Source organism: Ascaphus truei, chromosome 3 (assembly GCF_040206685.1).
Source record: "Ascaphus truei isolate aAscTru1 chromosome 3, aAscTru1.hap1, whole genome shotgun sequence".
Taxonomy (NCBI): Eukaryota; Metazoa; Chordata; class Amphibia; order Anura; family Ascaphidae; genus Ascaphus; species Ascaphus truei.
In genome coordinates, this window is record NC_134485.1 from 253635800 (window position 1) to 253663334 (window position 27535).

The 27535-nt window shown below is 45.9% G+C and overlaps 1 protein-coding gene across 1 annotated transcript in view; it reads right to left on the minus strand.

Moving 5' to 3' along the window:
* F10 (coagulation factor X) overlaps positions 1 to 15546 on the minus strand; it is a 35400-nt gene extending 19854 nt beyond the window's left edge. The window contains exons 1-5 of the mRNA XM_075590655.1: positions 15230 to 15546; positions 13805 to 13965; positions 2213 to 2237; positions 1394 to 1507; positions 141 to 272 (exon numbers count right to left, since the gene is read on the minus strand). Of these exons, the coding sequence (XP_075446770.1) occupies positions 141 to 272; positions 1394 to 1507; positions 2213 to 2237; positions 13805 to 13965; positions 15230 to 15299 (502 nt within the window). The 5' untranslated portion in view covers positions 15300 to 15546. The remainder of the gene's footprint in view (positions 1 to 140; positions 273 to 1393; positions 1508 to 2212; positions 2238 to 13804; positions 13966 to 15229) is intronic.
* Positions 15547 to 27535: the final 11989 nt, after the last annotated feature.

Genomic DNA, 27535 nt, shown 5'->3' on the forward strand with positions numbered 1-27535 from the left:
TTTAAAATAATTTCCATATCCTTTTGAAAAGAACATGACAGTTATTTTAATAGTAACATCCCACATTCTAAACAGGAATGTCCAACGATCACCAACATAGATTTGAGGTAACCGTCGCTTAAACGTCACGTTTTTCTCACCAGTTGGAATGCAGGATTTCCCATCCTCTCCCAGCACATATCCTGTGGTACATGAACAGGCCACATTCTTTTCTGACACTTTGCAAAACTGATCACAGTCCCCATTGTTTAAGCTGCAGAGTTTTGGTGTAACTGCAAGAGATAAACATTACATGGACCATCGAAAGACAAATTGCATTATGTTTTTTGCTCATCTTATCCCCAAATTAAACGTCTGTCTTAATTTTCAATATGGTAAACACTGCATAAAATATTAAATAATCAAATTGTACATCTTAATTGGAATAAAATTACTAAAAATGATAAGCAGTGGACTAAAAGTAAATTCACTTTGAAGCAGATAAGCGCAGTTTACATCCCATTGTGACCTTATAATGTCCTTGATCAAGTCCTTTTATCCCCATGTGCCTAGGGCATAAGAATGAGGTTGTTCTATTTGTTGTTGTAAAACTACTCATGCAGCCCTGCAATAAAATGTCATCACTAAATAACAAAACGTATATAATATTTAAATTCAAATACTGAATAGAACCGGACAACTAGAGTGCTGTGTCTCAGAATACTACTGTATGTAACTGAGCTGAAGATGAATGATAGAGAGATGCAGAATGGGTGCAGAGATCTAATGATGAAGTCGACCTTAGGGCTTTATAGTAACAAATACAAAATATATCTGCACTATGTCAATCAGTATACTGGAAAACATGCATATACTCATAAGATTTTACTGCCTAAGAGAAGCTCGTTGTACCAAACTGTTTAAGGATGACTGGTCAATTTTTAAGTATGATGTGCAGCTTTGCCATCAAACTATAAACAACACATTGGAGAGTTGGAAAACTAATGTGGTTTTTAGGGGCTTCAAATCAACACTACAAGAGATATGTTTGTGGAATTATTTTCACAAAGAAGACTATGTTTAGATAAACATTATTAAAACCTTCCTTACATTTACAAATTGTCTAATTTGTTTTTTTTTTTAAATGACTAATCAGATAAGGAGATGTTCTCCTAAAACCATTAACATGGATAGGTTACTTGAGGAAAACCACAAGTGCTTCTACATTTTATAGAGCTAGAGTTCCAGTAGTTACCACATAGAAAACCCAGGACAAAATAATGTATTTTGCTGTATAGTTCTACCAAAGTTTGTATAATTATGGGTCTGGTGGTATAAAACACAGAAGGGGAGAGAAGCAATATGAGATAGCGATTGCATAAAACTCTCGGTCAGAATATTCTAAATAACTTACCTATTTCACAGTTTTTGCCCTCAAAACCAATCAGGCAAAGACATGTGTATTCACCAATCCCATCTTTACAAGATCCACCATAATGACAAGGATTGGACTCACACTGGTCTCCATCTACAAAGACAAATAAACTTCAGCTAGCGTGGTAAGAGCCTGGAATTCTGCGATTCTAAGGTACCGTACGAGTCTAAATAGTTCCTGCACTCAGGTGTGCTTAATGTCTAGATCAGACCTGCACAACTCCAGTCCTCGAGGGCCGCAAACAGGCCAGGTTTTCAGGATATCCCTACTTCAGCATAGCTGGCTCAAATAGTGGCTCAGTCAGACTGAGCCACTAATTGAGCCAGCTGTGCTGAAATAGGGATATCCTGAAATCCTGGCCTGTTTGCTGCCCTCGAGGACTGGAGTGGTGCAGGCCTGGTCTAGATGGAACACTCTATCTTTTTTTAATATGTTTTCTTGTTATTCACACCACATAAAAATAACAGACACAAACTCTAGAAAATGCAAATAACTTATACAAATCATGTAACTGTAGCGCTTATGTGAAGTGGAATTAGTAACATTTTGAGTAACTTAATATTTTGTGTAGTAGTGTAATGTATGATTAAGTAGGGTAAAGATTGTCTGTGAAATATTGATCTCGGCATTATATGGCTCATAGCATGTAAACATGCATACAAATAATATGCATAGTTACCCCCATAGGACTAGAATACTACCAAACTAGAGTACAATAGATAGTCTGCATGCAGCAGATTGCTTGTACTCATCTGAAACATTAAATTGTAATTATGTTTAAAAAGTGACATTTCTTACCAACATACTTGCTCCAAAATTTTCTCTGTTGAAAGAAGTGCAAAAACAATTAGACAATTAAAATACATTTTAGTCATTATAAAATTGCCATATACAGGTATACTGAAGGGGCATATTCACCACAGGCAGTACAGGCATTGTGCATTGCTCTGGGGAACTTGCAACACCTGGCTACACTAGATTGCTCACGCTCTACCCACTGATACGGTAGGTGCAGTTATATACAGGACCTCGTTGATTTTATGATATGCTTCAATGGAGCAAGGAAAGTAATATGAGTATTTAAATAACCTGATCCTCTTCGTTTAACGTATGACTTTTGTGTGATGTCACTGTGCCAAGTAGGACATGCTCTACCTTTCTCTCTCCGTTCTGCTGTTTGTTCTTTTCACAGTGATGCAATGATGATGTCATCAGGTCATCAGAACTGTAACATTTATTTTTTAGGTGGTCAATTACATGGTCACATCTCCCAACCAATTCCAAGTCACATGTGTGATAGAGATCCAGGATCGTCTTTCTTTATATCTTCTACGAATATAACATAGCAACCAATGGAAAAGTAAATGACAAAAAAAAAAAAACACAGGACTGGAACAGTGTCACACAGGAGAACTGGAGTCTTTTGACAGGTACACTTTGTGAAGCTACGTGCCTCTTTATCACCTAGAGCCGACATTTATGTTAGTTGGTAATTGATGTCTTTTTTTTTAGTCAGAAAGTGGTTTTAACAGTTGAACTGAAGGATTTGGAGGAGGATTTCTGATCATTATTCAATATATTTTGTGACTATTTATGGAACCCTTATTTCACAGGTGAAGTGACATCCCCTCATTTATTGTTGTTTTACTGTTTGCAACAAAACTATGATTTCATCGTTACCCCAACAGTTAGCAGTGGAGAGCAATCATGAATTGGTGATATGAAGAATTACAATTCAATAGTTGAAAAGAAGATGATCACATTTCTCATGGAACATAAAAACAGCAAAGCATGTAATATAATGTTGAATACATATTTTTGACAGAATCCAAGTTGTATGTATGTATGTGAGCTATAGGGGATGGTCCCTTTTAGGAAGAACGGTTGTCACCTTAAAGATACCTGCACACGTTCCAGAGGCTTATTGAATGCAAATAACTTGTGTAAGGGACAGGTCACCACATAAGGGAAAGTAACCTAAATAACATACATATGATCCTTTATGACAAACCACTAATACTGTATGCTAAACATTGCATTGATAACAAGATTACAAAGGTCACCCTGTCATACTTACTAAAACATGGCATGTAACATGTTGTGTTGAGTCGACTAATGTTCTATCTCACACTTACTGTATATGTGTGGTGGAACCATACAAGACATGAAGACACATCTTTCTGTGCAGACTGTACTATTAATCTGTGCAGACTGCAATCTCAGCAATCCAAGGTGCTCAATTTAAAAATAGATGTATTTCTCTTTGATGCCCTTTGAAACTGAAGGTTATGCGCTCTCAAACCCTGTTTTTGGTGTCTTTGTAATACAACAAAAAGAAAAGTGCTGGAAGCGCTAGGGGTTATAAACAATATGTGTGATGACCACAAATGACTAAATCTAATCAAACAGTGTAAGAGTACTTATACATATAAGCAGGGCTGCCTGATAACACACTGACCGAACAAGATCAGGGAGACAGACATGAAACAAATACAAACCGGCGCCTCAATGAAGTCCAATAAATGCACTTAAAAGGTAATAAAAAAAACGTATAATAGAAGTCCAAATCTGGAACATCTGGGTCCACTTGAATAGTCCATGGAGAGGTTTCCTCAGAACATGTGGAATCAAAAACAAGGGACAATCATAGTGTACTGTATACTGCTACATAAATAACATAACAACAAACAACTGAGACAAGACTAACACACCAACAAACCATAAACAATCAAAACACTGCTGGAAAGATCAATTAAGCTAATTTATTATAAAAAAGACAATGTCAGTCTAAAAACTAAGTTGTGTCGCACTGCTGATCCGGTTTAACAAAAAACAGAATCCTACTCGCAACAATTAGTCCAAAAAGGCACATCCAAACATTGGCAGGTGACTCCTAGTGGCTCCTCCGCAGCAGGGTAACGTCTGTGTAGGCGATCCAGTGCGGTCTGTGTGCTACATGTACCGAGCTCAAGTGCAAGAGCAGACATCAGGGGAGAAATCCATTCAAAGCTGCCAGGTTGTTCTCACAGTATCTGAAGAGCTGCAGACGCGTCTCTCTTGATCAGCTATGACCTCTGACCCTACTCGTTTCGTGATTGCGTCACTTCCTCAGGGGTATATGGAGCGTTAGAACATGTCCAACTTTTACTTGTTCAAAGGCTGTGATCGGTTCTGAATTGGCCAATCGGACAGTACTAACACAAATCTCAGTAAGTTCAAATCAAACAATAACAATCTTATACTATATTTGTGAAAGCACTGTATGCCTGTCTGGATGTCTGCATGGCCTCTGTCCCTAGGGGAAATCTCATTGGTCCCTTGGCCCGCCCGCCCCCGCACACCTCTCATTGGCCTGAGGCGGAGTGACGGGCCAAAGGACACACAACACACACACGGTAGGGGGGGGGGTGTTACATACATTAGCAGCATGTATAACCCGGGGGTGGGGCTCACAGTGTTAGCAGCACATCTCCCGGTCTCTTACCCGCCGGTCCCGGAGGCTCCGCCTCTTCCTCCCCGAACATCAGCCTGAAATCCAAGTCATCGTGACCCGCGCGCACCTCCTCCACTCCCCGTGTCTCCCTGTTTCCCGCGCTTTCACCCCCCCCCCCCCAGCGCCGCTACGGTCAGTGGGGGAGCGGAGCGAGCACCGGGGACACAGCGGGGGACTCACCTCCCCACGGCTCTCACCACACATAGGCCACTCCCTCACCCGGCGCTCTCGCTCACCCACCCCCCCCCCCCCCCACACACACACACACAGAGCACGCACTGTGCGTCTCTCCCCTCACACAGGGCGCTCCTCTGGCTGTCTCCGCCTCTCCCTGCGAAAGGCACAGTACCTCCTCCCTGGAGCGTCTCAGCCTCTCCGCTGAGGAGCCCGAGGTGGAGGAGGACGGCGGCCGGTACCCGTAGGAACAGGAGCGCGGCTGTGTGCAAGGTGAGTAAACGCAGGGGAATGGATTATTTTACGCGTCCAAGACTCACCCTGCCCTTTGCCCCCTGCCCTTTGCCCCCCCTGCCCTCCTTCCCCCTGCCCTTTGCCCCCCTGCCCTCCCTCCCCTTGCCCCCCTGCCCTCCCTCCCCTGCCCTTTGCCCCCCCTCCCTGCCCTTTGCCCCCCCCTCCCTGCCCTTTGCCCCCCCTCCCTGCCCTTTGCCCCCCCCTCCCTGCCCTTTGCCCCCCTCCCTGCCCTTTGCCCCCCCTCCCTGTCCTTTGCCCCCCCTCCCTGCCCTTTGCCCCCCCCTCCCTGCCCTTTGCCCCCCCTCCCTGCCCTTTGCCCCCCCCTCCCAGCCCTTTGCCCCCCCCCCTCCCTGCCCTTTGCCCCCCCGCCCTTCCACTCCATGCCCCCTGCCCTTCCACGCCCGGGCAACGCCGGGTATATCAGCTAGTCATATCATAAGCACAACATAAAAACATAAATACAACATAAAAACACGCATAGCAGTACAACAATAATGGAACAATACACTATATCAGTGTATCTAAACTTATAAATAATTACCTGTATAATACACTGATGGCATATATAGTGGCTATAGATAGGAGCATTTAATAATATATTTAACCACCTATAAGTCACTCATATATTGGTGGTAACTTAATGTGCATGTATACTATGCAAAAAACAAAAGACTCTCTTGGGGAGATATATAAATGGTTTAGGATATATTCCTAGCAGCTCTGAATGGATTTCTCCCCTGATGTCTGCTCCTGCACCTGAGCTCGGTACACGGAGCACACAGACCGCACCGGATCGCCTACACATACATTAGGCTGGGGGCATGGTACCGCAGATCGAGCGGAGGCATCCGTACGCTGAACGAACAGACTGCCTTTAGGCAGCGGTGCGCAAACTGGGGATGCGTGAGACTGCCGGCGGGGGGGCTTCCCGAAGGCACTTAAATTAAGTGCCGGGGGAGCTGCAGGGCCTCTATAAACCTTACTTACCTAGGCTCCGGCGGCTTCCTTCCTACGTCGCCATGGCAATGCGGCGTCAAAATGATGCCGCAAGGTCATGTGATGTCACGTTGCTATGGCAACGTGACATTGTGACGCCAGAGCACAGGTAAGTGGGGGCTAGGGGGGGGGCGCGGGAGTGAGGGGACCGCCGGCAGGGGGGCGCAGGGAAAAAAGTTTGCGGCCCCTGCCTTAAGGCAATGACCGCATACATGCGGCGTGCGGGCGCGTCCCCGCAGAAGCACGGGTAGTGAGCGTTGCGTGAGCAATCAGTTAAACTGATTTCTCAGCACAACAGACAGTTTGCGTGAGCGGTTCGCACAATGAAAGCGAGACAGCTCCGTGACGTCCCTGGCGCGCCCCTAGACACGCCCACGGATGGCGCGCGTACCATGGCCAAAAAACGCACCCGCTTCAAGCGAGTGACATCATGGCCGCGCGCGCCTCAGCACAGGCGAAGGCACTATGGACCTGGCCTTAACCTGCTGCGGAGGAGCCACTAGGAGTCACCTGCCAATGTTTGGATGTGCCTTTTAAACTCCTAACTGTTGTGAGTAGGATTCTGATTTTTGTTAAACCGGATCAGCAGCGTGACACATCTTAGTTTTTAGACTGACATTGTCTTTTTATAATAAATTAGCTTAATTGATCATTCCAGCAGTGTTTTGATTGTTTATGGTTTGTTGGTGTGTTAGTCTTGTCTCAGTTGTTTGCTGTTATGTTATTTATGTAGCAGTATACAGTACACTATGTTTGTGTCTTGTTTTTGATTCCACATGTTCTAAGGAAACATCTCCATGGACTATTCAAGTGGACCCAGATGTTCCAGATTGGACTTCTAATATAAGGTTTTTTAAATTATCTTTTAAGTGCATTTATTGGACTTTATTAAGGTGCCAGTTTGTATTTGTTTCACGTTTGGTGTCTTTGCGTCACTTTCCATTCCTGCTTAATACTTAACTGTTGAAAATGTCTACAGATGATAGCTGCAATGATGGGGTCCATTTACTGTGCCCTAAATATTATCATGTAACGGTATTTGCCCGGGCCCATCTCATATTGACCCCCTTCTGTGGACACTGACCCCTGTTACATGAAGTGTAGTGTGGTGCACCTGCTGGCTTACAGAATCCCTGAGTCTCCCGCGATGGTGTGGGATAGCATCAGGACTGGCTTATGATGTAGGGCTGAGTTACACTCACTCATGGTACAGCGCCTCCATCTCTTCCAGACCCCGAGCGAAGTAGGGAGGAGTCTCTGAAAGAGAACCTCTATGTGAGTCTTCTCCCTGAATGACTCCACTCTCAGGCAAGAAGGGTTCTTTGGCAACAGCATACTTTATTTCGTCAGACAATGGCAGACTGCCCATCATTGCAGCCTGGTCTTCAGCCGCTCATTATAGGTTGCCAACCCAAAGGAAGTCTCTGACCGTACACTCCCAGGCAAGGGTACTGAAAGCAGGTCTAGCTCTTCCCTTACTCCCTGATGGAGTAAGATAAATAGTCTTCCACACCACTCCCCTGAGGGAGGGCCACAAACAGTACCAGAGCCCTGACAGTTTGCTTGACAGAATCACCTCACTCATAGGTGGTGAGGCACACTACTAAATACAGGAAGTGTTGTGCACTAAATAGCTCCAATAGGCACCACCCTGTGTCACTGTAATTGGACACAGAGCCTGATGACACTACCTTCACCAGATACTGCACAACACAGGAGTGTGAGGGCAAACCCCATGATTACTCCTGGCAAACCTGCCCTTAACAGGGATTATTACACAGGAGGAGAAAGGCATGTAACCCCAAAACTACACAGGGCTACACCCTCCCTCTGGTGGATCCAATGGTCCCCACTTGGTCCTAAATTTTCTGGGCCTTCCTTCAAATGAACAACCTGCAAAACATAACAATACAACAGTTATACATCAATACAAAAATACAATTACAAATACATAATACATCATAAGTGCATTACGGTATACAGAGCCTCATCCCACATCCTAGGATTACTCCCAATGGAGAATCTAACTTTAATAATAGTGCCTGGGATCAGGTTTCTTCACCTCTCGCCCGTTGTGATCTACAATAGTGATAAAATAAGATCTGGGCGGCCCGCTCTCTGGTCGGTACTCCCGCTTATGCTTATAAGTGTTCCGGACTACACTCCAAATGCGCATCAAATAGTACACCCTCTGTTCTGTGCGGTAAGCAGAGTGACTGGATTTTGACCTTAAGTAATCCTCTACCGCCTCCCTTAACCGATTATCATCAATCTCCTGCATTATGTGTTCCGGAACATACCGGTGTTCCGATACATACATACATATGTGTTCCGATACATACTCAAACCCATGTGATTGCTTGTATCTAGCTACTATAGCTCTCTCGACCCTGCTTATCCTGACCAACTTCTTGTTCCCTGCTTTACCTGGAAGTACCCAGGACAAAGGCTCTACAGGTGCAATGATGTCATATAGTATAGAGGACCCTTTTGGCATGACTATCCCTTTTTGGATCTCATCCCACCTTCTCACGAGCTCCTCTTGGGCTTCCTCAGCCGAGTACACCCCCACATCCCACCAATGATCAACCACTTCTCCCCGCATGAGGATACATCTAGTGCGGTCCTGGAAACCTGAATAGCCTTCATATACCAGCCACCACTTGGTACTATGCTCCCGTAATTGATTTCTCACAACCAGAGCGGTCTCATGCCCTTCTGTGTCCCCACCGGACGAGACCCCAGACGTAGCACTAGAATGGGTAGAGGCCCCATAATGCTTTGGCCTCCCTCAAACTATGTGGGTATAAATGGTGGGATTCACTTTGGGCGGTTTTACATAGGGCATCACCTCCCTCCCCGATCCCTCATCTGAGGTAACATAGTCCCCCCAATCTCTGGTGGACACAGGCAGTTCCTCCGATGTATCTTGGGACTCCACTGCCCCACCCTGGCTAGAACGTGACCCCGCAGGAGGCATGACAGAGGCAGGGGCATTGGCCTTGGTACTGGGCAATGGGAATGGGGAAGTGTCCTTACTTTTCGGCAAATGAAGTAGTAATTTAGCGATGCCACGACCAGTCATCGCTTTGGGTTTGGCCGACTCACCCACTGTATTCTTCCCGTGGCCCAGCAGAGTCTGCATGTATCTGTCCATCTGTGCCCTGGACAGACTAGTGCTGTTGGATGCTGCTGTTGGACACTTCCGGTCGGTTCTGCTGGAGATACCAGAAGTGACGTCATCATCCTCTCGCGAGGTGGCGCCATCTTGGGTGGGGTCGTCCCATCCCTGAACTTTGTCTTCTACCTCTACGTCAGGCACCGGATGTCCAGCGACGCTTCTCGCTTGGGCCTTGGTCGGGGCCTTCCCTACGGCCGCCTCCATTGGAGCCTGTGGGGAGTAATGAGGTTCCTAACCACTCCGCTGGCTTACAATGGATTCCTCTTCCTCCGGTCCCGTCTCCGGATGTCCCTCCGCCGCACCGGGAGTCGCCACAGCCGTGGGACTCGTCCGCAGTTCCGGCCGCACCAGCGCTTGCTGCCGAGGAATGTCAATGTGCAGCAGGCCCAGGTCACTGGTAAGCCGCTCTTCTTCTTCCGCAGCACCGCTGTAGTGGTCCGCTGGTAGGCGCATCACCACCGATGCACCACTTCCATTCTCGTCGTCCGATGATGATGATGGGGATGAAGGTAAGGGTACCTCCGCAGGTGACTGACAGCGAGGTTCCAAGTTCTCGCTGCGGTTGCAGGCCTCCACACCATCCTTCTCAGGTGCCACCATTAATAGCAATCCCCACTCTCCGGGATCAGCCTTCTCTTCTTTAATCTTTGGCGGTTCTACAGCCGTCAGCATGGCTGTAGCTCCTCCCGCCTCTGTGTGCCCCGGTACAAATGGCTCCACGGCCCACAAGCAGTGGATTCCGCATTGTGGGCATCTCGCCGTCGTAATGGCTTCGCCTCCCGGTAGTCTACACTGCATGCATAGACACCGGAGAACTTCTCGTCCACCCGTCTTCACTACCAGGAAGCCTCCTGGAAGTTGGTAGGGGTGAATGTTAAAGTCCGCCATACTATTGTCAATAGATGCGCTTGGTAAGGGAGACACACAACACAACAGTCTCTCTTGCTCGCCAGCTTTGCGCAACTGAAGGAGAGGAAGTTCACATCCGGTTCCTCCTTCACTCAATGTAGTTTGCTCTGATTGGCTCGGGCAGTGACCCCTCCCTCTGGAGTTTGGAGGAGGGTCACTCAGCTGCACGTCAGGACTCAGAATCGGCTCTGAGCCTAGCACAGTACAGGGGGAAGTGGCCACGGCTTTCGCGCCACTTCCCGGCCAAGTCCCTGCAAATTTCTTCTATGCCCACAGCCCACGCGGTCTCCCAGGTTGGCGGGAGCCGCCATTTTGGATCACTCTGCAATCCATACTCACAGTAGCTTTGACTTGCGTAGTAATCACCGACTGGCAATCAGGTACTTAATTTGCCATCTCATACACAATCACAATATCCTCACTGATCTCCTCCTTTGATGCACCCAGGGAATTCAGACGGGACAAAAAGGGCGCAGCCATGGCTTTCACTCCATTCCACAGCCTACTCATTATTGGCGTCTCCACACACAATTCCTCCGCTGTCCACACAGCACTTGCGCTTCTCATTTCTAACGTGAACTGCCATTTTGGGCTCTCCGCACTGCATGGGACCACCATCACACATAGCCGCCATTTTCATTTCCTTTCTTACTGCACACATGGTACTTCTCAGCTGGGCAGCCGCCATGCTGATGCAACAAAGTATGACAGCGTGCACATCTATATGTATCTCAAGTGTATATGCCTCAGTTGTAATGCACTACCTCAGGCTAGGCTAAACTCTCTCTTGTGTATGCTGCACACGGTATCAGTCCAGTGTAAGTGCTCTGCGGTGTATAGTCTGGTTACTGGCCAGAAGTACTTAGGATCTGCCCTACTGTACTTAACCCGTCACCTATCGTCGGTTACACATAACGCTGACCCTACCAGAAGTTCCTGACCATGTTAACAGGCTAACACCTTAGGCATCAAATGACTACCCGCCTCAAGGTGACCACACAGCAATAGCCCTGTCTCCAGATCTATCTCACACCATACAGGGGCATCTAGGGTGTGCTTTGCGAGTAGACATCCTACCCCTGACTACCCCTAGGCTCCCTCCTCTCCGCAGCACTTTCCTGGAAGCATACATGTCTCTATATCAGTTCGCCTAGCTGAAAGCCTGTCCTGTTGATCTCAGCAGCGCCTCCAAATGTAACAGTGTTTGCCCGGGCCCATCTCATATTGACCCCCTTCTGTGGACACTGACCCCTGTTACATGAAGTGTAGTGTGGTGCACCTGCTGGCTTACAGAATCCCTGAGTCTTCCGCGATGGTGTGGGGGATGGCATCAGGACTGGCTTATGAGGTAGTGCTGAGTTATACTCACTCATGGTACAGCGCCTCCATCTCTTCCAGACCCCAGCATAGTAGGGAAGAGTCTCTGAAAGAGAACCTCTATGTGCGTCTTCTCCCTGAATGACTCCACTCTCAGACAAGAAGGGTTCTTTGGCAACAGCATACTTTATTTTGTCAGACAATGGCAGACTGCCCATCATTGCAGCCTGGTCTTCAGCCGCTCATTATAGGTTGCCAACCCAAAGGAAGTCCCTGACCGTACACTCCCAGGCAAGGGCACTGAAAGCAGGTCTAGCTCTTCCCTTACTCCCTGATGGAGTAAGAGGAATAGTCTTCCACACCACTCCCCTGAGGGAGGGCCACAAATCCTGCCAGAGCCCTGACAGTTTGCTTGACAGACTCACCTCACTCATAGGTGGTGAGGCACACTACTAAATACAGGAAGTGTTATGCACTAAATAGCTCCAATAGGCACCACCCCTGTGTCACTGTAATTGGACACAGAGCCTGATGACACTACCTTCACCAGATACTACACAACACAGGCGTGTGAGGGCAAACCCCATGATTACTCCTGGCAACCTGCCCTTATCAGGGATTATTGCACAGGAGGAGAAAGGCATGTAACCCCAAAACTACACAGGGCTACAATCACAAAGTGTTTGTTGTGTGCAAATCATGCTGCAATATATCAGCGACAGGCAGTATCTATGTATAATTCTTCTGTATGTCTGCGTGGTCCGTAACAATAGTAGGGAATTATTGAGGAAGTGGAGGAGCTTAGTAATGAGATACATTTGCACATTGGCACAGGTAGGCAAATGGTATCTATGAAGAAATGTGTGGATTGAGTTACTTTTGGGTAAGGTGTTGTTTTCCTCCGTCACCTTAAAGCTGCAGTTCCAGCAATATACTATGTGTTTTTTTTTTAATAAATCAGTTATGTACTGTACTATAAGAAAATACTTGTAGCATTTAAAAAAAAAAAATTAAAGATATTTTTAATGTATCATAATGTAAACAGTATTTTGTGTTTCTGTAGCAACCATTTACAAAGTCACATCCCTTTCCTCTTCCGAAACAAGCTCCAGGACTGCTTTTTGAGGCCTGCCCTCTTTATAGCAGTGAACCAATTGTACCTAGTGACTGCCTGGGCACATAATCTTCCCCACAGAACTTTGCATCTTGGGTCCTTTTCTGCTGCACTCACAGCCATTTAGGTAACCCCTGAGCCGAATCTTCGCCGATTGATAACAGGAGAACGGATCGATCGGCAACTTAGCTAATTACTTGTCAGTGTGTAGATTGTATGATGCACATATTGAATGGAAAAAAGTGGAGAAGGAAAGTGTTTTTCTCACAATTATAGTGCAACAATATGAATCGTCAGGGCAATGTGCCACATTGTACAACAGTATCAATACTCTTCATATATATAGCACAAATTACACAAAGAAAATGCGCATTTATTGAGACGCACATGCTACAGCGTAGACACACTGCTTCATACATACACTCGGATATAGACACAGTTCAACAAAATTACTGGGTCTGTACGTCCCAGCTGACTACAATTGACCAAACTTAGAGGACAACGCCAACAAAGTGTATTCAGATTCCCGAGATACTCACACGGAGTCACAGTCGTGTAGCAGGCCCCTTTCGCAATGAAGGGGTAAATCTGACCAAACATACCAGAAACATTTTGATCTGTTGTAAGATGAATTTACATGGTACATAAGCTACAGTTGCAGCCAATGTTATTGCACGAGAACCGATTTCCGCTGGTGCGAATTTTAACGCATTATCGAACCGTTTGCAATTCAATATAATGCGACCATGAGTTGCCAAATTGCACAATTTAGAGCCTTTTCGCATGACCATATGTGAAATAATGTTGGCTACCTCTGTAGGTTTTTTTTAAGAAAATCGGTTCACAGTTCTCTTACAACTGACGAAATGCTAAAAAAAACCTGTATTACTTGTTACGTTTATCCTTTCTTACAGTATCGTCTTCATTCTCAAAGACCTCCCGAGCTTCTTCGTACGAGCAGCGTTCCTCAACACATTCCCTTTCTAGGTTTCCTTTCTTGAATTCTTCAAACGGTGAGTTTGCGCGCTTGATCCGCCACAAAACGTTGTGCGCGTTCTCAGGCTTTAAAAACACTGCAAATCAAAGCGGGGAATTATTAGTGTTCTCATGTTCAATCTCGTACGCATAAAACACACGACTCCCCAGATGCCGATAGTCTACCATTAACCTCCCTCCCAAGAATAGCTTATAGCTCCTATGCAAAGATGTGCCAGTGACTTCAAGTGTGCTTGTCTTTTCAGTACTTTTTCCTTGAATTTTGAGAAAATCACAGTATATAACTGGTCACCCGAGTTTTGGGTCACGTGACCTGCAAATTGACGTTTAATGTTAGGCGAAAAAAATTGGCAAAATAGTTTCTTTGGTAAAAAAATAAATACTGGTAAATTTCTCCTACTGTACATTGCAGGCGTCAGCGAAAATTTAGCACACCTCTAACCCTCAGCTAAATTACCTTCATTTGGAAAACACACACAGTCTTCTTGTGTCGGAAAGTCAGACATCCAAAAGAAAGTGAGTGTGCAAAGTGAGGGCGCAAAGTGAGCGTGCATATCCATGTATGGCAAGTCCTCAGGCAGAAAGGGGTTAAAGACTGGAGACAGCACATAGCAAAAAGCCACATGCAGGTTTGTAATGATCGGTAGATTATGGCAATTCAGTGGAGCTTGTTACCGTGTGTTCACCACGTTTTCTGTATTAGAATGATCTTCTTAGTAAGAAACAGAACCAATGCATTATATTAATGCTACTCATGGGGCAGAAAGAGCGCATAACCTTATCACTGATTTGGGATGTTAATTGCTGTGAAATGTGAACTGGACCATGAGTTCAAGTAACTTAAAAAGAACACAAAGCTTTAGGCAATCTCTGGCTATATTACCCACAATGAAACAATAAGATCAAAATGATTTACACTGGAGCAAATCTATGGTAACATTTTGATAAACGCCGGCTTCATTTGCTTATAATAACATTCATTTTTTGATTGCGATTGTGATCAGCTATTGCCTGGTAAAAATGTATGTTTCCATATATGGTGTCAGAAAATGAAACTTCTTTTTAATGTCTAAATGTTCTTAATGGTACCTGTAATAAGCCACCCTGCACTGGTCACATGAATCCTAAATCAAATGCACTTTGAAAGCAATTTAACCTTGTGTGAATAAGCAATTTCTGAAACAAAAAGCAGCCCGACAGTAATATAGCAACATTTGTGAGTGTAAATTTGAGACAGCCTGTTTTACCCATTCGCTTAATACTCCAGCTCCGCCACAAACACACAAAAAACTACATAGACACACATACCACTGCTGGAAATTAGATTGACACTTTTCTTACCCTTTTCGTCTTGTTGAAGAAGAACGACAGGTAAAGCAAAAAGAAGTATGAGGCAGGTCTGGCCAGCCATGGTGCTATGTTATTCAATGCGATGCTCGCATACAATTCTGGGCGGTTAAAGTGCAGACAAAAAAAGTCAATAGTTCATGCAGCAGCTTGCAAGAGAAACTAGGGAATTCCTGCCCTGAGTACAGATTGCTGGAAAGAACCTGTACAAACCCTTCGCTTCATCCAGATCTCATCAAAGAACTTCTATTTGAAGGAAATTTGTGACATTTGAAATATAAATGGCTGTTTTGGATAGGAATTTGTATATACAATGTATTTGTTACTATTACCCAATATGTTTACCTGATTTCAGAGCTGTTTTTGTATTTGCTCAGCTTGTGTGTATATGAAAAAGGGGTTGTGAAAATTGAGCGCTCTATTGGTGCATATACTGTATGAAATATGCTTCTAATCAAATTTCAGCTCAAGTGATAAACAATTAGTGTACTGTAAGTCTAGTGTAAACAAGAGTGAATTAAATTATAATACAAATTAACTAAGCTCTATACTGTACAATGAAGTGTATCTAAGAGCAATCCAGTGCGTGTAGTAACCTACCAAACACAATGTATAAAATCCTAAAGCATAAAGTGCTAATAAAGTCCACATATAGTCTTCGAGTGCTAGGTTACTTAGAAAGGAGAAGTGATAAGGGGGAGGGGTAGGGGGGAGGAGAAAGGGGGAATGAAAGAATACAAACGGAAAGATACATATATATTAAAAATGAGAAAGAAAAAATGTCAAAATAAATTTATAAAAAAGTATAGCGTATACTGTATAAAAACCAAAAAACTGCAAGGAAGATGCAGCTTCAAAAAGAATCTCCACCGCCTCGGATGTTATCTATAAAACAAAACAGAAGCGCAAATTGCCATGGTGAAGTATGTCACAAAAATATATTTATGGTCAATAAAAACCACAGTTGTGCCCTTACAGAGGGAATATATAAAAAAGGGCAGTACCCCCACCCTGATGACCCTCAGAGACAAACTATGTATCTCTTTCAAACCAGGGTGAACGTATAACATTTCTCTTGAAAGAACACTGTTGTGTGTTTCATAACCAACACATGCCAGATCCTGCGTTTTAATAATATTTTGGTCTGAGATAGATTGTTTCTTCCAGAAGGCCGCTATACCATACCTAGTGGCACAGAGCATGTGAGATACCAATTGAAAGGAATATTTGGAGAGATCAGGCGCAGGCCTTCCCAACAGAGCGACCCAAGGGTTTGGGATGGGAGAGGTGCCCAGTATACTGTTTATAAATTAGAACATTTGCCTCCATAAAAGGTAGAAGCCGTGGACAGACCCACCTAACGTGGGAGAAGGACACGTCTTTGCCCCATCCTCTGAAACACGCAGACGAGTGGGAACTATCAATGGCATGCAATCGGATCAGAGTTAGGTACCGATGGAATAATCATTTCTAGGCATTCTCCTTAATAACTGTGCAGATCAACCCCTGGCTGCGGCCTTTCAGATATCAGCCCAATCCTCATCATCCAGACACTGTCCTAGTTCCTGCTCCCATTTCCAACGTACAGTATAAGCAAATTGTTGTCAGTCAACACACAATAACATGCAATATTCCATGAACATTAGACCTTTATCCAGATAATGGGAATTGAACAGTGACTCAAAGGAAGTAATTGTCAAGGGGATCGTGTTTGAGGGGACTGACATAACAACATGCTTAAACTGGATATCCCTAAAAAGTTCAGAAGAGGGCATCTTTTTGCTCTTTTGCCTTGAATTGCATAATTTTGCTATAGCTAACATATTTCTGATAAAGGTGTTGCCAACCGATTTCCAAGTCAGGAAAGCCAAGCTCGCTTCTCCTGGCTCCAAATCAGGATTGCTAAAGAGCGGAATCATACCAGAATTCATGGTTGAGAGGTTATATTTGAATTTGAGGAAACCCCAAAGGGATAGAGCGTGCTTGAGCACAGAATCCCCAATGGCCTATTTGAATTTGTTTAGCCAGAGGAGCAAGTTGATCTGGGCCAGTAAACATTCAACATTTTTTACTTCAACCCACCCTTGGGATCCAAGTTTGGAGTTCCACAAAATAAGTTGACCCAGCTGGGAGGTCTGGTAATATTTCAATAGATTGGGAAGGGCTAACCCGCCCAGCTCTGAAGGCCGGCAGAGAACCACTGTATTGATCATGGGACGTCTGTCCCACCACCCTAATATTTTCTTGGTATCATAATAGGAAGAGTCCTGAAAAGGTACATGATACGGGGGAGAAGGTTAATTTTAACCAATATAATCTGCCGATCCACGATATGCAGTATTTATTCCAAGCTTCCAGGTCCTTTTTAAGTCCAAATTAATTTTAAATATTTAGCTTTATACAGTATATTAAAAAAGGGGTATTAATTATGAGGTAAGGAAGGGAGCAGGTTTGCCAGCAGAAGTCACAATTGAGGCTGAGGAGTTTGGCCATATCTTTAGCCAAATTGATATTGAGAGCAAGTGACAGATTGGTTGATTTTAAAACCCGAGACTGATCCAAAGTGATCAAGTGCTTGAAACTAATTTGGAAACATCTGTGTTGTGATTGGTCGCTGGCTCGTTCTCCATGTTTGTCTATGGAGATGGGTAACCTATAAGAGTTGCAATCGATTTCAGCACCGGTGTGGTTCGTTGCTCTAGCGGGTGAATTAGCTAAGCGGGGCTCTCTGCGGTTGTGCTGGAGCGACCTGAAAGAGCCTGTGTGCTCTTCTGTCGCGGGAGATTTGAAAGTGCTGCTTTGTGACTTGCATCCAGCGATACCTTCAGACTCCGACGCCCACAGGAGTTGAAGTTGTACGAGGGAAGTCATTGCAGTGAGGCCGGGAACCTAGTCCAACTAGGATTCCCCCTGTAGGGATCCAGGATTGTGAGTATAGCTCTGTTGTAATATTGTGTTGGGTCTGCTGGCTCCCGCCAGAATAAATATCCTTTTATTTGACTTCGGTGTCGTGTCTGTTGCCCGATCCTGTGGTAGAGTCCTGGTCTCCCGGGACAACCACTTCTACTTTACTTTACTTTTGTTTGTCTGAGGATAAGATATACAGTAGCACTTTAAAAATGGGAGCGGAGGGCAAGAGTCCAAATGTGACAACAACCACAAAGAAAGCAAGAGCTGAAAAGCTTGGCGTTGGGTAACATGGTGCCATGTCCCTTTGCAAGAGATACAATAGTTAAAAGCCTGGCTTCACACAAAAGCATTTTACAATCACCTTTAACAATATCTAGCCTCACTGAATACATCTCTTTAACCTTCATGGGTGGTTGAAAACTAAACACTGTATCTACTAGAGCCTTCAAGATCCAGTATAATAAGCAGTATTTTTTGTGTAAATGAGTACAGTCAGTCTTTGTGCTTACAGCAGGACAGCACGTGACTTTCTGGGGAAAAACGAAAGACAAAGTACAAAAAACAAAAACAAAAGCCCCTGTCCTAACCCACAAATATGAATAATCAACAGGAATCAAGACAGAACAAAATATCAGCCTGATGCTGCTGATTCCCAGCAAATGGCTTTTGGTGATGTAGAGGTTGATTCTTCTTTGACATCATGGCTGGTGCAAGGGTATTTGGCACCCTAGGCCTAGGTGAACCTTCAGTTTTGAGTGCCTCCCTCCCACCCAAACCAATTAACTTTCTGAATTTTTTTCTAACGGAATAAAATCTATCGGGTATATTTAAAATTTTCAAACATTTGTACGGACTATCCCCCTCTCTGACACTCTCCCTGCCCCCACTAACACTCTCCTCATACTGACAACACACTCTCTTTTCCCCCACTGAACCTCTTTTTCTCCCCCACTGACAATCCCTCTCTCTCTTATACCTGGCACCGGGTTGCAGCGCCCTGGGCCGGGTCCAGGAATTTTTAGGTAATTAAAATAAGGCTGGGTATGCCGGGTACTGGGTAATTTCCAGGTACTAACTTACACACACACACACACATACAGTACACACACCAGGACAGAACAAACACCCATAGGGAACACACCTCTCCGTTCCATGCTGCTGCTTGCTTTGATTGGCCACACCCCAGGCTCCTGACAGCTGCTCCTGAGTGGCTGTATTACTGAACATCAGAAAATCAGGATGGAGGAAACTTACGAGCCCCCTAGCAACAGCCCTGCTCTCTCCCTTTTTGGGGAAATCCCCCACCGAGTTAGGAAACTGCATTAAGCAAACTAGACATCGTCCGTCACCCAAATTCTGGCACACTAGGCGGCTGTCTAGTTTGCCTAATGGTTAAACTGACCCTGTATGACATATGTTATTACATGTGTAGCCCTGTTTCCCCCCTCTCTGGAAACATGTTGTTGCTACTACTGATGACATGGTCTGTGCATACCTGCGAGGGTATAGGAGAGCTGAGAGTCCGCGATGGGGTGGGGACCAGGACAGGCATACAGTGATCCTTATGTTCTCTTCAGAGTGGTACAGAAACTCCAGACATAGTAGGCTACAGCGAAGCTGCAGACAGTCCCTACCATGACAGTTCTTATTGCTCCAATACCCCTGGCTAATAGACCGCAACTCAGTGAGGAGTATATAAATGAGGTCTTCATTATAACAGCCACTGCATGATGGTATAACGGCGTTGCCTTTTTGTGGAGAAGGGTTTCAGGCCCCTGGATGGTGCTTGGCCAGCAGTTAATAATTGAGGCCATGTGCTTCTGCATGGATCTTGCTTCCCTCCCCAGCTCCAAGAGGAGTTGGAGTCGTACTTCCTCACCCCACGAGGGGAAGGTCAAACTGAAGGTCTCACCCCTAAGGGGCTGAACTTCAAGCTACAATTTGGACACTTCCTTCCTAAGATTCAGAAGGGGTGGCACAGGGTCTGCACAGATTCCTGCGTCACCTCCACTCCTGCCAATCATTAAGTCAGCATGAGGAGGGTGGGTAAACCCCATAGGATAGTCTGTCACTGCCTGTATCTACTGGGACTTACGTGACAGGAGGGGCAGAAAGATAGCTGGACCAGCCATGGCTATACTCTCCCTTTAGGTGAAATATCCTATGTCCCCACTGGAATCCAATTTGGGCACCATCCAGTAACCTGAAGCCTGCAAAACATAACAGGTTACCGCAGATGAATAACATAACCTTTGCACAGTTATACAGACAATTCCCACATCATCCACTGAATTACAGCAGTGATAATTACTTAACTATCCTTCCAACGGGAAGAAACAGGGAACCGTCACGTATAATGTTTAGGGTCGGGCTTCTTGACCCCCCACGCATCGAACAACTTGGTCCAGATATAATACACCTTAGGAGGACAAGGACACTGTCTAACCTCTGCTCTGTCTTTGAAAATACATGTGGCCACGAGCCATTCCTCCATTACAGAACATACCCTGTCATCCTTAATAAATCTGTCCTCACTCGTTTTGGTCTTAAGATTCTTGATGACTGCTAACTTCAACCACTCGTGACGTGTTGATCTATCTCGTCCATTATGGATTCACGTACATACGGAAAGGTGTATCCATGAGATTGGCGCTATCTATGGAAAATAGCTCGGTCAGCTCTACTTAACCTTTGAAATTTATGGCCATGTCCCTGACCAGGTAATACCCAGAACTGAGGTTCACTGAGCTCAACCTCCTGGTAGAATATGGAGGGGCCCTTTGGGATTCTCACTCCCAAATGTATCTTACCCATTCTTTTGCGAAGGGCCTCTGCTATTTCTTCCTGGGACAGCTGACCAGTGATCCACAATAGAACCATTTACCAGTAGCAGTCTCGTTGTATTTAGACTAGGGGCATAACCCATGAACATTAGGTCCCACCAATTAAGGGGTTCCCTGCACTCATGTTGACTACTGGACCTCGTCCAGTGGGAGGACACATCAGAAGTAGCAGATCTCTGGGATAGGGATGATTCCCTAACTGACTTAAAGACCGGGGAGACCTATTCACAGGAATGCGGCTAGAATAAGGTATTTCACCCTCAGAACCAGATGACACCCATCCTTCACTTCAAAGTCCCAGTCCCTCAAGTCCGTGGACATACCCGGAGATAATTTTCACAAGGAAACTTGGTAAGCACAAAAGTAACAGCATCAGGGGCAGAGATACTGGGGTTAGGAACTAAGGGTATGGGCCCAGGAAGACCCCGTAGGTATTGCACAGGATTGGCTTTCCCCTTACTCCCAGCAGATGGTGTTGGGCTAGGTGGAGGGGCTGGTGACAGTACTGGTGACGGGCAGGGACAACTGGGGCTGGTGAGTTGGGCCTAGTATTTTCCATGACCAGTCCAGTGAACGTACCGGTAGGTCGGCCACGAACTCTAGAGATAGTACAGGAATCTTGTGAAAAGATCCACGATGACTCCTTCTGCGAGTCGGGGTCTGTAGTGGAACAGGGGCAGAAGAGCACAGTCCGGCACTCTCTGCAGTGGGAAGAAACGGAGGTTCTGCATCCGATACAGTGGCCATCTTTGTGATGTTATCGGCAAGGGCCAAGCTTGTGAGGGTCCCAGGCAAGCCCATGCTTGGCACCGGCAGTGACATCATTTCCAGTTGCACCGGAAGTGCCTCACCCCGTGGCATGGAAAACAGGGCTCCGCCGGGTTCCTCCTCCAGCAAGGTCGCAGTGGACTCCTATCGGGCAGGAGATGATGTCATCATCTCACCCAATGGAACTCCTCACCCCATGGAGGGGAAGGTCAAACTGAAGGTCTCACCCCTAAGGGGCTGAACTTCAAGCTACAATTTGGACACTTCCTTCCTAAGATTCAGAAGGGGTGGCACAGGGCCTGCACCAGTATTGGCTGCACACAGATTACTGTGTCACCTCCACTCCCGTCACTCATGAAGTCAGCATGAGTGGGGGGGGGAGGGGATTAATCAGATCTCAATATTCAGGTTTTTCTTTAGCCTCTAGTATATATTATTCTTCCAGGGTGAATGTTAAACATAATCCTGTAACATGCAGGAAGAATAACAATGCAAAAAAGAACTTGTAATGGAATGTCAATAAAAAGAGAGGGTGAGAAGCAGGGGATTATAGGAAATGACATATTCGCCTCCTGTATACAGTGGCAATCTTTAAACTAAAATTGTTTTTGCTGTACAGAAGGTCAGTATATTTTGATACTTATTGGAAAGAATTAGGGGGAGAATTGTAGTTGGCCATTTCTTTATATCATATATTTAGTTCAATTTCGATTTTGGGGTGGAATGAAGGTTACAAACTACAGTATGAAAACAAGAGATCAGTGTTTGTATTGTGTCTGTATTGTGTCTGTGTTGTGGAAACATTACCATGCTTGTTATTTTTTTCATTTTGGTCTGAGGCACGCTAAATAAATCTCTTCCTGCATGAAACTTTTATCTCTATGTAGCAGGGTTATCCCTGACAACTATTCTGCCCTTGGGCTGGCAGTAAACCCTGGTACTATCAGGTTGCCAGTAGTAGGTATGGGGTTTTCCGCCTCACCATTGGTACTGCACTTGAGTGACAGCATGGGGTGGTACATCCTGTTGTAGCTGGGACAACGGTGTGTCCGCCTTCTGGCTGTACTTAAGGGTAGACATTGCCCACCTTCTGTTGTTCCTTCCCCCACTTGAGGAAGGCAGGTCACACATTGGAGAGGCTGCATATTGGGCCTACTCTATTCCTCTTCCCCTTGGGGGAGAGTGAGTGTGTACCTTACCTCTGCCTCCGCTAGGGAGGTGGGGAAGAGCTAGGACGGCTGAAAGTGCCCTTAGCCCGTAGTGGCGGTCCAGGGACCATCATCCAGTGAATTCTGACAGACTGTATCCGGCAGAAGACTGCTGAGTAACTGTTACTGCAGAGTGTAGTAATAAACCTGTTCCTGTTTTGCAATATACCTCCTGCCTGGTGCGTGACCTTACTGGGGGGAAAGGTAATAAGTTCTACCGTGGAAAAGCACCTTCACTTCCTGGAGCCTACGGCAAATGGAGGCGCTGCACTGCTAAGTAAATATGAACCCCAGAAGCCTGTTCCTGTATCCCCACTACCATCGGCGGACAACTCAGCCCTCCTGTTGCCAGCAGGTATATGCACCATACACCCTGTAATGGACTCTATCTGCGATTGGGTGGGGGAAACACCGTTACATCTATAAGCGATAAGCCATTTTGTTAGACACAAACACTGTGTTCTTCTTGTCTTTTTGTGGTAAGTTGAGCATACCTTGCCTATAAAAGAATGACAAAGTGATATTTTCCATTAAAGTGATTATCAGTAAATCAGTTTTATGATGTAGGCACATTAATAACACAACTAGAGCTTGACTCCGATAATAACATTAGTATGGACAATAAGTTCTTGCTCAAATTTGATCATCAGAAAATACTACAAGAACCATACTGTAGGTCCCAGAGATGGTAACCTCCAAAGATATACATTTGTGAGATGTGGGAGTTGTGGGCCAAAACATTGTTGTAAGGTTTAGTACCGGAGGACCTTTCCGATATACCACATTCTTAGGACCCCTTGTTATGTAGTTTTCCTCTGTCGGGCCACCCTGATTTGGATAAGTATATATAAAAATAACTTTCTTATTTGTGATTTGCCACTTTAAAACCAGGCTTAATCTTGTCACAATGTCTCCTGTTTAAATCATTTATTCCAGGGTAGATGCTGACCCTAAGGCCTCGATTATACCAAGAGCTGCATGGTGGCAGCGCTATTCTGTGATGTCACCCTGCGATGCCGCCAAGCGGCATCTTGATTATACTGGGGAGAGAGGGCAGAGGAGGCTTAGAGGTGTGGCTGTGAGCGGTTCGCCCTCATTGGTTGAACCGCTCACGTGACGCGCCGTCGCCGGCCAATAATAAAATCCTCTGTATCCTCTGCAGTCGTCCGCCTTGCAGCTCCAGGCAGCCCGCACACCGCGACTGTAATTGGATTTATGTCTTTTGTTTTTGAGCCGCGCGGTGTCGCACCTTGTGACGCCACCTGCGTTTTTCTGTATAATCACAGTCTAAGAGATGCTTGTGGACAAGATCAACATTTGTTATTGTGAACAAGTGGCCTTTGGCATGGAAAGGGACCATTGGTCACGGCTGTTCCATCACGGGTATTATGGTATATGCTTTTTAGTGTTAGGGATTAGATTACTTGTGGCGGTGAACTCTCCTGACAGCCAAATGCCATTTATGTGAAACGGCCACGGCCAATTGTCCTAGACACCTTTGACTATAAAGTTTGTATTTTTGGTGCATTACATAGGTTAACAAAATGTATAATTTTCACAGTAAACACATAATAGTACATGCATATTTTATATTTACGAACACATGTTATAACTAAAACAAACATTCTGTTTTAATTAAAATTTTATTAAACGAGTATTTATCAATGCATTAAAATTTATTTTAAAATTAATAATGCATCATATGTATGAATATATTGAAGGAAAGGAGCACAGCATCTGCATCAGTAGAGCAAAAATAGATAGGGCAACTCCAGATTCAATAAAATTGTGTTTATTGCACAATTATCTAAGCCAGGGGTCTCCAAACACAGTCCTCAAGAGACGTCAACAGGCCGGCTTTTATGGATATCCCTGTTTCAACACAGGTTGTTCAATCAGTGGCTCAGTGAAACAGTGGATTCCCCTGATCTAAGCAGTGGAAGCGTAGGAAACGCACCAACGCATTTCGTCCAATAGGACTTTATGAAGGTATCAAGATAAACACAATTTTATTGAATGTGGAATTGCCCTATCTATTTTTGCTCTACTGATGCGGATGCTGTGCTCCTTTCCTTCAACATACCATTGAGGATTGCATGCTGGGAGAGTTTGTCCTGTCTGGATTTCACTGTCAGGTAAAGGGCATCAGCCACTCTGTATTTAACATTTTCAGTGTTTGCTATCTCATTTGTCAACCCTATGGGTAGGTAATATCTTACCAAGGGACCAACCTCTGTGGCAGCCAGGTGGGCACCACTAGGTCACCAAATCTCCCTAGGGTGATTCCTGTTATTCATAGGTCATTATGGACATTGGGAAAATACTCTAAATATATTGTACTTATAAATAAGAGCACACATTTGTGAAGCACCATTTACCAAATCATCATATGTATGAAGCCTTTATATACAATGCATATTTCACATATGTAGGTACGAATATCTTTATATGTATAGCGCCATCCAGACATGTTACTGGATAGTAACTGGAAGTTTACAACAGTAGACAAAGAAGTCCCAATCCTACATCCAATATGACAAATTATTTAGTTCATTGCTATCTGTTTTTTCTCTATTGGTTGTTCTGCAGCTTATTCAGTTCAATCCTTTGGCCAAAACATTTCAACCCTGGATGTTATGGGTGCTCGCCACAAACAGGACAGAACTGCGAGGCTGAGGTGGGGATTTAGAATACACCAACCCGCAGGCGCGAGACTGCATCCGGTGTGCAGATCTGTAGTCATGTAGTCAGGTCAGGATAGGAAAAGTAGGATAGTGTTTATACTCGCCATGGTCTAGGGTTGGAGATGACAATAGTCGATGTGCATAGCCGATGTCAAGGTATAGAGAAGGTGGGAGTCCAGGTACGGAGCCGAGGTTGTGGATGTGACGGTTCAGGGGATTCCTTCCCCTTCTTTCACCCTCTCTGTCCCTTCCCCTGCCAACCTCCCTTCGCTTACCCACTCCTGTCCCACTCCGACAAACCCTGATGCCGTCCCTTTGCCTCAGCGCGCGCCCCGCAGGTCTCACGCACCCGCGCGATCCCCGAGCCCCTGCGGCGACGCTCCCCACTCCCAGGCCTCCTCTGGGCCCGCTTCCATTCCCTCACCTCCGGTGGTGGTCCCCTCTGTTCCCTTCTGCTGGTGTGCCCGCGGCACGGCACTCCGCGCATCTCGTGACGCAGCCTGTGCGCGCGCACTCTCAGTTTACAGAGGGCGCGCGCACACGCTCCTCTTCTAAGGCCTTTCAATCTCTTGACTCCTCCTCCCATGCCCTGCAAGCAATCTCTCTGTCTGATCCCTCTCTCCTCCTCCTCTCCTCCTGACCTATACCTGTTGTCTCCCACTTCTCTCTCTGCTCCTCCTCTCTCTCCCATTGGTGTTCCCTCCTTTATAATCCCTGTCTGTCCTCTCTATCATTGCTCTGCATAGTTCCTGTTTTCCCTGTGAGTGCAGTCCTATGCTTTGCTCTCTCTGTGTTCCAGCCTGTACCTGCTCCTGCTTATCTTTGGATTCCCCTGGTTTTGACCCCTGCTCGTCCTGGACTACCCTGCTCTCTGTTACCCTTGAACCTTGCTACGAACACTACTCTGCTGACCTCTGGAACCCTTGGACTTGGCTTACGAACTTGACTACTCTGCTTTCTGCATCCCTGGACGTTATACCACCAAAACATTGCAAGTATATTAACTATTTTCCAAACAGGCCCAGCAACGCCATACCACACTCCAGGCTTGCCCCCACTGCTGTGGGTGTGTGGTAATACTGTTCCCACCTCAGTATTGGGGTCTTGCCAGGTCTGCGGGCATACAGGCGTGACAGTGGATAAGAGAAGGTGAAAGTCCAGGTACAAGCCGAGGTCGACGATACTAGTGTGACGACTCAGGAGATTCCTTCCCCTCCTTGTCCCTCTCTCCCATCTCCTGTTGCCCCTTCTACTCCTTCCCACTCCTCTCCTTTGCCTTCCACCTCTCTTCCCTTGCTGCAGCGCGTTCCCCGCAGGTCTCGCATACCCACGCGGTCCCTGAGTCCCTCCTCTGATCCTCCCCGCTCCCTCTCTCCCGCGGTGCCCGCATTACCTTCCCCCGTGGTGGCATCCATCCCGTTGCCTCCACCCTCCATGGTGCCCACGACGTGGCGTTCCACGCACCTGGTGACGCGACCGGTGCATGCGCTCCCTCAGCCCACGATACCACCAAGACATTGCAAGTATATTAACTATTTTCCAAACAGGCCCAGCAACGCCATACCACACTCCAGGCTTGCCCCCACTGCTGTGGGTGTGTGGTAATACTGTTCCCACCTCAGTATTGGGGTCTTGCCAGGTCTGCGGGCATACAGGCGTGACAGTGGATAAGAGAAGGTGAAAGTCCAGGTACAAGCCGAGGTCGACGATACTAGTGTGACGACTCAGGAGATTCCTTCCCCTCCTTGTCCCTCTCTCCCATCTCCTGTTGCCCCTTCTACTCCTTCCCACTCCTCTCCTTTGCCTTCCACCTCTCTTCCCTTGCTGCAGCGCGTTCCCCGCAGGTCTCGCATACCCACGCGGTCCCTGAGTCCCTCCTCTGATCCT